The sequence below is a fragment of the Coregonus lavaretus genome (genome assembly GCF_964263955.1).
Source record: "Coregonus lavaretus genome assembly, chromosome: 17".
Lineage (NCBI taxonomy): Eukaryota > Metazoa > Chordata > Actinopteri > Salmoniformes > Salmonidae > Coregonus > Coregonus lavaretus.
Window position 1 is genome coordinate 10057725 of NC_140004.1, and position 12337 is coordinate 10070061.

General features: G+C 43.5%; 1 protein-coding gene across 1 annotated transcript; it reads right to left on the reverse strand.

Moving 5' to 3' along the window:
• Nucleotides 1-1894: 1894 nt before the first annotated feature.
• Nucleotides 1895-11942, reverse strand: lztr1 (leucine zipper like post translational regulator 1). The gene is made up of 20 exons (XM_084180710.1): nt 11343-11942; nt 11140-11202; nt 10971-11027; nt 10029-10108; nt 9830-9938; nt 9623-9706; nt 9472-9529; nt 9187-9326; nt 8805-9006; nt 7851-7895; nt 6959-7069; nt 6680-6772; nt 6309-6404; nt 5710-5908; nt 5161-5330; nt 4760-5043; nt 4362-4511; nt 4067-4172; nt 3859-3939; nt 1895-3288 (listed from the first exon to the last, which is right to left on the reverse strand). Exons 1-20 carry the CDS (start codon nt 11630-11632, stop codon nt 3172-3174), a joined length of 2535 nt encoding a protein of 844 aa, XP_084036836.1. The 5' UTR covers nt 11633-11942; the 3' UTR covers nt 1895-3171.
• Between the last annotated feature and the right edge of the window lie 395 nt (nt 11943-12337).

Below are 12337 nucleotides of genomic sequence, written 5' to 3' on the forward strand. Positions count from 1 at the left end.
CTACCGGTAATTTACCAAAGTTACTGGAATCTTCAGTAATTTCAGAAAATCTATGGCAATCTATCATAATTTTGGTAATTTATACTTTAAAGTTTTTAAAAAATGTATTCCTATTTAGTACTCATTTATTATATCTGTGTCCATGAGTTTCTAGTAGATAGACCATGTGTCAAACTCATTCCGAGTGTCTGCGGGTTTTCACTCCACTCTTGTACTTGATTGATGAATTAAGGTCACTAATTAGGAAGGAACTCCCTTCACCTCGTTGTCTAGGTCTTAATTGAAAGGAAAACACTAAAACCGCTAATACTAGGCCCTCCGTGGGATGAGTTTGACACCCCTGAGATAGACCATATACTGTAGTTAAAGAGAAAATAGCCTAATTAATGACAAAAATAAAGTATTTACTTTTTTCACAACTGCCACCAGTTTGACGCCAAAACATTAACAACAAATACATAGACATAATTTGTAAAATAAAATAAAAATCATGCTGAAACCCTCATATGAAACACCAATGGTGTTTATATTTAGGATAATGTTTTACAGCTTTGTCATTCTATTTTATTTTTTAAATCATCTTATTCAATTATTTAATATATTTTACATGTGATAAGGCCACACAGAGGGCCAGAGATTATTACAGACGCCTGTGAAATCCTTGAAAGATACCAAAATTCTGGTAGTTTATTGGTAAACTTTGAAAACGTTTCCAGTAATATACCCTCCCTTCGCAACCCTAGGTAAGGTTGACTACAAGTATACAGAAATATAAAAATATAATTAATTGATCATTCAGTATCTTTTTTTTTTTTTTACAAAAGGAAAAACCTGTAAGGTCTGATAACCTTGCTGAAATGGAAGGATTTGCCCCCTCTATTGAAAGGTGCAAGCTTATCTTCCATATATCATTGGAACCTGACACTGCTGGATTTGTTTAGGCAAAGGTCAAGGATGAACCTGTGTAGACATGGAGGCCTCCTTCAGCTTTGGTGCAGCGCCTGATGTGCACCATTGCCTTCAAGTGGTCCCCTGATTCAATATCATCTGTTGGATTTCAAAAAGTCGAATACTTTCAAGTTTCTAATGCCAGCTTGCTGCAGCGCAACAGCTAAAGCATAGAGATAGTTAGAGGATGCAATATTGTATCTGTCCCATGATGGCGTCTGTGAGAGCATGGGCAGCGCCATTGAGGCCATCTCCATTTTGAATTAGTCCATTTTCTTCTTCTACTACTTCTATGGGTTGGTAAACAAACTGAAAGGGTGCATACTGCCATCTGGAGTGTGTCGCTTGAACAGGTATAAAGCCAAGGTTGGCGCCTGCAAGTACTGCCACCTGCAGTTATGGAATGTTTGCTCATGAGTCTAATTCATTGGCTGATGACCTGGATGGAATTATGCGAACCTTCCTTAACCCATAAGAAAACCCAGCCAGTTGACTACTTCAAAATGGTGTGTCCTCAAAGGCGCTGCCCATGCAAAAACAAGGTTTTGTGCACTAGAGTTCTGTATCTATCTCTATGGGCTAAAGGCAGTGTCGGTTCCACACTACTGGCAGCCGGTGTACAAGAGAAAATGAGATGCATTGCGGTAGAATCAAGTCAGTCTCTTTTCTACTATCATGTTTCAGATCAGGGACGGGTATACACAGTACACAGCAGGAGAAAGAGAGAGACCTAGTATTCAAACTGTATCAGAATGGTTTTCTTCAAGAAGTGTTCTCCTTTAGATTGTTGCTTAATGGGGTTTTGTTAGCCTTTTCTTTCAATTACATCTTCGTAAAATTACTGATAATCTCCCTCACAGCTCTCAGCAAAACAACAATTGAAACAAAGCTAACCTATATTGGTTGACAAGATGGGGTGTACGCTAAGTATACATAGACTAAGTGATGAACTTCATATAGGTCATTTATTAAAGCTTTGAGTACATGTCGCCAACGTGAACAAACATTTGACTTAGTAGCATGTCGTCATAACTAAACACTAAACAGAGTGGGCTCATATTTCTGCAAACTGTACAGCCGCTGGTTCAGAGACTGATAAATATAGGTCCTGTGTTTGCCAATGTCAAACATCCATTCAACTCAAATGTCAACGTTAAACAAAACATGGTTCTCCCAAGCTTAGATAAACACCACTCAAGTACTAGACATGCCATAGCTAATCTGAAACCATCTTGACCGCAAATTATGCTGATTATATCCTGATGTTAAAAACCTCAAAGAATGTTATTTTTTTCCCCCATTGACAAGTAGAGAGGAGGGAAATACTGAGCCATTCAATGAACACACTGAATACATTGAATACATTTTACATCACGTTTGATTTAGTTGCTAAGGGAAACAGAATCCCCTCGGAATGATGACCACATACTGCAACTATGTCTTCAATTCTTCTTAAAATGTATTTTGTAATAGTGCAACCATAAATAATTATTATATGCCAGATACATATACAGTATGTACCAGTGGAGGCTGCAGAGGGGAGGACGGCTCATAATAATGGCTGGAACGGAGCAAATGGAATGGCATCAAACACATGGAAACCATGTTTTATGTATTTGATACCATTCCACTGATTCCGCTCCAACCATTACCACAAGCCTGTTCTCCCCAATTAAGGTGCCACCAAACTCCTGTGGTATATACTCTTACTATGCAGGAGAATTCAACTTTTTTCTTTTTACACACCATTTCTGAAATTAGAAGATGAATATATGAGGAAATAAGTAGATGAAAAGGGTACTTATAAACCATGCTAACTGAAATCAGGCTAACTTAAATCAGGCTAACTGAACAAGGATGAAGGGAAGGTTACTTCATGCTAGCGCAATCGTGAAGATCAGCATTCTCAAGCTACACATTCAGGTGATAATCTTCCAATGTTCAGTATTCCTCTCGCAGCTCATTTAAACATGATCCAATAAGAGAGCTGATACAAGGTAACTCAGCATAGATACAAATTGACATTTAGGACAAGGTTGAAGAAATGCTATGTAAGGCCCACTTACATAGCAGTGGCTGCTAGTGGAAGGAGAAATGGGGAGGGCAGGAGAGTCCTTCCTCCCCATTTCTCCTTTCACCAGCCTCCACTGGTGTAAGGGAATGACTAAAGAGGGAGGGAGCAGACACGGAGGGCTTCGGTAGCGAGAAGTGAGCAGCCTGGTCCTAGATGTCGGAGCCCATCTCTGCACACTGCTTGTCTGATATATGTGAGGCAAGGGACTCGATGATGTCCAGCAGCAGCAGCTGGCTGAGGGACCTCAGGTTGGGGAGCTTGGACACCTTCAGGAGGGAGGGAGGGGAGGGGGAGGGAGGGAGGGGGAGGGAGGGAGGGAGGGGGAGGGAGGGGGAGGGAGGAAAGAAGCAACAAATAAAAAAAAATGTCATGATCAAACAAAGACTCAGGAAGAGCAAAGTTGTCGAGCAAAGCCAAAGAGGGAGTGAAAAAAATTAGCGGATCAAAACAGAGAATTGCAAAACTGAAAACCCTGACGAGTAAGACATTACCAAGACAACTGCGGGCCGCATGAAATCGGCATGCGGGCCGCATCTGGCCCGAGGGAGGCAAGTTTGAGACCCCTGGCGTAAAAAAAGAGGAACGTAGTATTTTGCTTGGTTAGTTAAGACAAAAGATCATCCCGAATGGCACTGTGAGGAGAGCCGACAAGAGTGAAGGATAAGGTGCTTGGCTGTAAACTGTCTCTTCTCTAACAACTGTGTAGAGAGAAAGACTGGGGTAATCCATTTGGGGACGGGGGGATTCCCCACAGAGTTTCCCCTCAGGGGCTTAGCTTAGCTGTGGAGTGGGGGGCAACACCCCCCCAGGGCTCCGGACACCAGTAGCCCACCCACCTTGATGAACTGATGGACGATGATGTGCAGGCAGTGCTTCTTCATGTCCCAGGCCTGGGTCTTGTCCGCTGCCTCTAGGATCTGAAAGGAAGGACCAAATGAGGGACATGGAACTGAAGGAGGATGAATGCTGCATACACACTAACAGGATACAACTACAGGCTAGATTACAACACGTGAGCAGGGATTAACGGTGGGTGCAGAATACCTGGAGGACGTTCTCCACCGTCACATTCATCTCCAGGTTCTGCTTGCAGTAGGCCTGTAGCCTGTTGTTGGAGAAACCATAGTAATATGGTGCTGCGAACAGGTAGCTGTTATCAAGAGTCAAGGGCGTCACTCATTCATTGCACACAAATATCAGTATTTCCAAGTGATAGTGTTGCCACTTTAACGGCACAATATGCATGTAGCATTTTACAAATGGCTCCCCATAGTATTGGACACGATTACAAATGAATGTGGAAGATGCTAGCCACGTATGGGCCGAGTGGGGAGGATACAGAGAGTCTTCTGGAGGCATGTTAACGTCGCCATAGTAGATGTAGCGGAGCATGGACTCAAAGGCCTGCTTGCTGGGCACCATCTCACCGATAGAGATGTTCACCTGGCCATCCTCGGGCATGAAGGAACGGAACATCGCCTCAAAGTAGCTGTCCAGAGAAAAAAAAGACACATCAAGTCTGCACACATACAAACGGATGCACACGAGTCATCAACCACATTTCTGACCAAGAGGTTGTGGGAGTCCACATGTGTGATTTAAATAGACCTGGGTCGTGTTCAGTAGGGCACGAGATGTTACCGCAACATTAACGTTTTTGCAATGGGGGGGGAAAACACAGTTCAGGTAGCACATCTGTTTCTCCCCACTGAGCACAGCCCCATACAGTAACAGTACCTTGAGCGGGCAGCTAGTATAGCTTTATGGGCGGGCCGCGGGTGTCCGTCCAACAGCAGGACGATGTCACAGAAGTCCAGGCCGCCGCCCTCCAAGTAGGCCTTCATGTCCTGCACCAGGGAGGTGCCTATGTCCACGGGCTGATCCGAGTACACCCTGGGGGGAGGCTGCTGCTTCCGCCGGACTATCTCCACGATCAGAGGGGTGGACAGGTGCTCAAACTCCTTGGTCATGATCACCTGGTTAAAGTGAGTCTCCTTCACCACAAAGTTAAGACAGTGCTCCTACAGTGGGACAGAAGAACATGTTGTGTGAATGATAGATTATTGACAGAATATTTTTTTGCTAATGCTTGATTTTAAAACCTGGTATTAGCAAAACCCTCTTTTGGGTCGCCCTACCTTGAGCTGATCCAGCTGTAGCTTGTTGGCTTGTTCGCACACGCTCAGAACGTTCTGGAGGTCCACCGACGCCTCGATGTACTGCACACACAGCTGCTCCAGCCGCGATAGCTTGAAGCTCAGCGCCAGCTTGTAGACATCCATGATGAGCAGAACGTCCTGGACGTGACCTGAGGAGAGTCCAAGAAAACATTGACATTTTAGTAAATTTGCAGAGGATCTTAAAAATAGCCACTATCTGCTAAATAAGTGCTAGAAAGACAAGACAAGTGCAAGTTTGCGTCCAAAAAAGGACAAGTACAATTTCTGTGCTCTTTTGAAGAGGTTTCATATGCAGTATGTGTGAGGGTAAATGTTTGCCTAATCCCAAATCAACCCCCTAGCTCTTACCCCCTGTGCACTCCTGTTGACCTTAGAGGAGTGGCTGGGCTCAAGCAATATGGTCATTTCTCCATCTTGCCTTCTGATAGGGGTGCCTTGGGCGCTAAGGGTTGATTTGGAACTCAGCAGTTATGAATAGGTATGAGGAAGTGGTGGGTGAACTCTGACCTCTGCGCGGGTACTGGATCTTGTCTGTGTACAGGAACTGCATCAACACCTCGAAGGGCTGGGCCTCGGCCTCTCTGATGTGCACCTCCAGCATGGGCTGGTTCCCTGACGCCCTGGTGCCCCCTGGGATATCCCTGGGACCTCCGGTCCCCGCCCCGTCCTCGCCCCCCTCCTCACTGTTCTCCTGTTGTTTAATCCTCTGCACACAGAAATAGGACACTTACTACCAGTCACTACTTCATGGGCCAGTTTCCCAGACATATTAAGCCTAGTCCTGGTCTAAAAAGCATTCTCCATGGAGAACCTCCATTGAAAGGGATTTTTAGCTAGGCTCAATCTGAGTCTGGGAAATCAGCCCCATACGTGTTACATTCAATTAATTAGGAAATGGTCGTCCCATTGGCTCAGTGGGTTAGGGGCATGGTGCTGGCAACACCAGCAATGTGGGTTCGATTCCTGCATGGACCACATTATACTAAATAACGTTGACAGTTCTGTAAATGTGTGTCTGCTTGACCATGTTATTGTTATTATACATGGGCGACTGACGACTAAAGCCTAATGAAGTTGGGAAGAGGACCCAAGCTCTCTCCACTGACCTGTCTCTGTCTATCCCGGGCCTGCAGGATCTTCTTTCTCAGCCACTGGCATCTTGCAGTCACAATGGCAATATGACCCAGGACTCTCTCCTCCCTCTGCACTCAGAGAAAGAAAAGGGAGGGAGAAAGAGAGGGAGAGAAAAATAAAAAGAGGAAGAAAGCGAGAGAGGGAACCAGAAAGCTGGACGATCACTTAAAAGGCAGCTGATCCACCTTCATCCTCTATGAGGCAGGGTCGTGTTCATTAGAGCATGCAACAGGAAACATTTTAAAACGTTTAGCAAAGGAAGACGAAAATGTCTGTTCTTTTCTCCATTTGGTGCCTATTGAAGAAATCTCAGCTAAGTCTGATGACAGCTGTGAGGACCCACCTCTCCCAGGATGAACTCCACATCGCAGAACTGACGGTTCTCAAACAGCTTGCCGTAGTCCTCGTGGAGCGTGCACTTTGGGTAGCAAGAAAACTGACGGAAAATAAAAACAAAAGTTCATAAGCATTAATATGGGTAGTGAGTGACTAAATACTCCTACTTTAGCCTATTTTCTTCAATCAATACTTTGATTGTACCCATCATGCTGAGCAACATAGTGACACGTAGTTAATTGTGTGTTTTGACCTTAAATGCTTTTCAACTCGCACAGACGCCCACCTGAAATCTGTACATCTCCCCGCTGCGCACATTATTGTCCACCGTTCCCCCAAAGATGTACATGGCATCCTGGATCACAGCGGCCGCATGGAACAGTCTTCCACTAGGCATCTAGAGAGGGAGGGAGAGAGAGGATGGGAGAGAAAGAGGGAGTGATTAGGACACCATGGAGAAACGAGACACCCCCATGGGTTTAGCTGGAGATCCCTTCAAAATGACAAGAAAGAGAGCCAAACGGATGAGGTCAGCATTTGTGATACAAGAGGCAAGAGATGCAATGGCTTTTTCCTCCTCAGCCTTGTTTTAGAAATCCCCTAGGTTGTGTTCATTAGGCACCAAACAGAAGAAAACCAACTGAAACAAGGTGGGACTACCTGACCAGAATTATTTTTTTTGCCTTTGCACAACGTTTTAAAGCATTTTGTGACTATGTGCCCTAATGAATAGGACCCAGCAGTTAGTGCCGCATACCGCATAGGCACAGGTCTATAGGCAAAGGAAGATCCAAGCTGGACAATCCATTCGTCTATGGGGTCTTTGGCCATACTTGGTTATTTTGCTCCCCAATTATGCGCATGCTTAACCTGTGGCTTGTTGAGCTATTACATTCTGACTATATACACAATGATGTTCTTAAAGCTGCAGCTTATTTTTCATTTCCTCTGGAGCTTGTTTGTTTCTGTTTCTGTGTACTCAGAAGGGAGGGTCTGTGCGAGAAGGAGAAGAAGAACCACCCAGATTGGCTTAAATCAAACAGCGGTTGTTTTTTGTGTTTGTTTGGAGTTGTAACTGTATGTAGAATAAAAGCTACGGTGGGGGCAGCTTAAAAGACGAGAGAGAGCAAAGAGACATTTCAAAAGATACATTTTCTACTTGATTAAAGGTATTTTACCAGGATTGACCCTTGAGATGAGGTCATCTCGTTTCCAAGGGGATCCTGGAAAAGGTAGAGAGCAGTGGTACTTCAAAACGTAAAACATTGGCACAAATGTCATGGTTCCTATGCAAAAATATGCACATATCTTAAAGGAAAACTCCACCCAAAAACGTTATTTTGGTATATGTTTCATTGGTCCCAAAATGTTTTGTGTGTCAGCAATCAAGTTTTCAAGATATATAACTTTTAATATAGAGAAATACTACCAGTATGATGCATTTTGCACAATATGATGTTGCGTTTTGCATCATATGATGCAAAATGCATGATACAGGCTGTATTTCTGTATGTAGAAAATTATATATCTTGAAAACTTGATTGCTGACATGCAAAAATGTTGGGACTATATCAACAATGGACTAATGAAACAAATACCAAAATATTGTTTTGGGGTGGAGTTTTCCTTTAAGGTGCTGGATGAAATTAAGAATCTGAAGTTATTCCCGTAACTCTGATACACTCCCACAGTGTCACAGCCTATTAAAGTTGCCGTCTTTTTTCATGCTTGCTATGCAACTAATCTCTCTAAATATTCTGTAGTATTGGCAGCCCGATCAATACAGACACATGGGTACCTCTGACATCAAATTAAGGCTAAGCCCAAAAATATGACAATGCACCCGACAATGCAAACATGCCACATTTTCACTTCTTTTGGGGTATAGCGAATACATTCCAACCCCTAAGCCCTTCCACCCTAGGCACATCTGGACATCTGAGATTATTTGATAGCTTTAAGCAATATGGAGAAAATTCCACCTAGCCCCTATTACCAAATTGCTTACACCAATCCCATTCTCTACAACTGCACAGGGGTAGGGGCTAGGAGTGGATTTGGGATTAAGACTTATCAGTACTAATAACTAGGGTCCCTACTCAGTGACCAGTGGACACCCCCCGAGCACATACCTCACTGTCCAGGCTGGGCTGGATCACCTCCCAGGTCTGGGAGTCCACGTCGTAGGAGTGCAGCTCATTGGGCAGCGTGTTGTCGGCCGCGCCTCCAAACACGTACAGGTGGCGGTCGAAGGCAACCATGGTGTGGCCATAGCGCCTCTGGGGGGGCGGGGGGGAGCCCCGCAGCAGGTGTTCGGTCGGGATGCGCGTCCACCTGGGCGTGACAGGAGGATCGACAAGACAGAATCTCGGTCAGCTGACCCTCGGACATCATCAGCACAAGCACTCCCTTCATAGTGTCACTAAATACTTCTATTTTGTGTCTACTCGTTCAGAATGGCTATATTAACGTTCAGTCTGCTCCGGCTTACTTGGTATGCTCTGGCTTACTCACATGTGGCCCTTGAACTCAAACTGGAAGAGGTTGTTGGTGATCTTAGCTCCACTCTGGCCGGAGAACACAAACATCTTGTCCCTGCACACGGCTACAGGGAAGTTGCAGCAGGAGGGAGGGATCTCACCGCTCTGTTCAATCTGAGACCCCACAAACACAGAAATGACATCAGCATTTGCTTTCCTATGCATTTTTTGTTTTTTTGCCATGTATATGCAGTATATGCGGTTGGTTGCGTTTGTATAAACTTGAGTGTGCTTGAAGATTAAGGTTCTGCATAATAACCTCCTCCCAACAGGCATGCTCTCGGTCCTGAAGACTGATGGTCCACATGTCATTTAACCTGCAGGTAGGAAAAACCATGAAATCAGTTAGCTTTTTGCTTAAACAGCAAGACATTGTCAATAAATATGACACAATCGTCAAACAAACCTACCTGGCATTTCCATCGTAGCCAGCAAATATCCATAGCTTATCACTGTACACTGTGGCACCATGTGCTGACCTGGCCACAGGCAAACTGAAATATAAACAAAGACATTATTACACCACTGCTTGAAGCAATATGATGGACTAATGTGGAAGAGGTGACATCTTTTGGTAAGCACATGTATATATTGTACTTCCCTATATCATAAATTACCTGCCCTCCACTTTCCACTCCGTCCACTGTCCTGTTGCAAACTTGTACTCAAAAAGGTCATTTTTGTTTTTCAGATTGGAGTTTGAGTAGATATCGCCAGTGTAGCCCCCTGAAAAGTTAAAATACAAGATTAAGGCTATTATGGACCACATGTAAAGTTAGATGAACACAAACTGGGAGGCATTGAAGAAAAACTCACCAAACACAAACATGCTGCTGCCATACACCACGGCAGAATGGTGATACCTGGGTGCAGGTGGTGTGCCGGTGGTGAAGGCTCTGGAACACATTCAGTGTGTCAGCCCTCAGTTCAAATATGATGGAGCTTATAGAACAGTATTGCCAGTGTCATGTACAGTCCCTTCAGAAAGTATTCATACCCCTTGACTTATTCCACATGTTGTTGTGTTACAGCCTGAATTCAATATATTTTTTCCCCTCACCCATCTACACACAATAAACCACAACGTCAAAGTCAAAACATGTTTTTAGAAATGTTTGCACATTTATTGAAAATGAAATACATAAATCTAATTTACATAAGTATTCACATCCCTGAGTCAATACTTTGTAGCAGCACCATTGGCAGTGATTACAGCTGTGAGTCTTTCCGGGTAAGTCTATAAGAGCTTTCTACACCTGGATTGTGCAACATTTGCCCATTATTATTATACTGTCAAATGTGTTGTTGATCATTGCTATACAACCATTTTCACATCTTGCCATAGATTTTCAACTAGATTTAAGTCAAAACTGTTACTCAGCCACATTCACTGTCTTCTTGGTAAGCAACTCCAGTGTATATTTGGACTTGTGTTTTAGATTATTGTCCTGCTGAAAGGTGAATTCATCTCCCAGTGTTTGGTGGAAAGCAAACTGAACCAGGTTTTCCTCTAGGATTTTGCCTGTGCTTAGCTCCATTCTGTTTCCTTTTAGTCCTGAAAAACTCCCCAGGCGCTTTTATCCAGAACGACTTACATTCGTGCGTGCATACATTGTGTGTAGGCGTTTGACAAAGAAATCTCAATTTAATCCATTTTAAATTCAGGCTGTAACACAACAAAATGTGAAAAAAGTAAAGGGGTGTGTATACTTTCTGAAGGCACTGTATATTTAAGGAATTGATATAGGTGATTCTTACCGGCACCATGAGCAGTCTTTCACATCGAAGCGCAACAAGTCATTCAGCATGTTTTTCCTGTCAGAAGTTAATAGGGGCTTAGTTAGATCACTGATGATTTCCACTCGACCCCTACACTGCAATGCAACCATGACAAGGGTCATGAATATGTGACTCAAACATTTCTTACCCATTATCTCCCCCGAATACATATATGGCATCCCTGTATGCCACAACGGTGTGCTTGCTGCGTCTGCAGAATTGAAAATAGTTTTTACATATGCAACTATCACAATGGTCACACCAGCAATCACAAGGAATAACCTAACAACATTGTCGTCAGCACCGCACTAGTTACAAATAAATGTGTGATGACATCAGCTGTCAACTCACCTGGCACCGACAAACTCATCACACGGTGGGAGCCTTCTCCAGCGATGGACAGTCTCGAATGGGCCAAAATTAAGTGTCAAATATTCCACACTGTCCGAGCAGCTATGGTCGAAATCAACACTTGGTGCGACTTTGGTGGATTTACAAGACATCGTTACATGACCATCACATCCAACCAATCTCTTCTTAGCTGTCCATAGCAAGACCGTGCCCTCTAGGTCAAAAGCCACCCACCCTGGGATTATGCTGATACAATTGCTAGATGAATTTGCAGATACACTGTTTGTCATTCAGTTAGCTAAGCTTTCCTTTCATTTTAAAATCGTCCTTTTTACTGGCGAAAGGGCAACCAAGCATAGGCGATCGATCTAACGTTTCCTAAACGGCTAGCTAGCTAAGCTAGCTAGTAAACGGCAACTGAATAGCCAGCTAGCTACAAATAAATAAATCGGGAAGATAAATCTTTAATATGTTCCCCTCTTCCAAAAAAAAAAAAATACAACAATTTCTAGACCATTAATATCTATCTTACCAAAAAGTGGCATTTACTAGCTACAACAATCGTTATGTTTTTCTTGCAGCAAAACAAAAAAGTATCACAAATCGCCCACGCCCCTGAAATTGTTGCTGGAAGTTGTAGTTTATACAATAGAGTTTCCCATAGTTCACAATCTATCTTAAAACCAATTAGAACAGCATTTCCCATGAAAAACAAAGAGTCTCATCCATTGGCTCTCAATGGGGAATATTTCGCCAATCACAGAAAGAAAGTGAGTTTATCTTCGCTTTATCACACAGCACGTCATCGTGTGTGGTCGCCATCTATTGGCAGGAAAGAAAACTTATTTTTCAAGTACTGTATATACAATATGTTCCTCTGGTCTATGCCTTCAGAAAGTATTCATACCCCTTGACTTATTCCACGTTTTGTTGTGTTACAGCCTGAATTCAAAATCGATTAAATATATGTTTTTCTCACCCATCTACACACAATA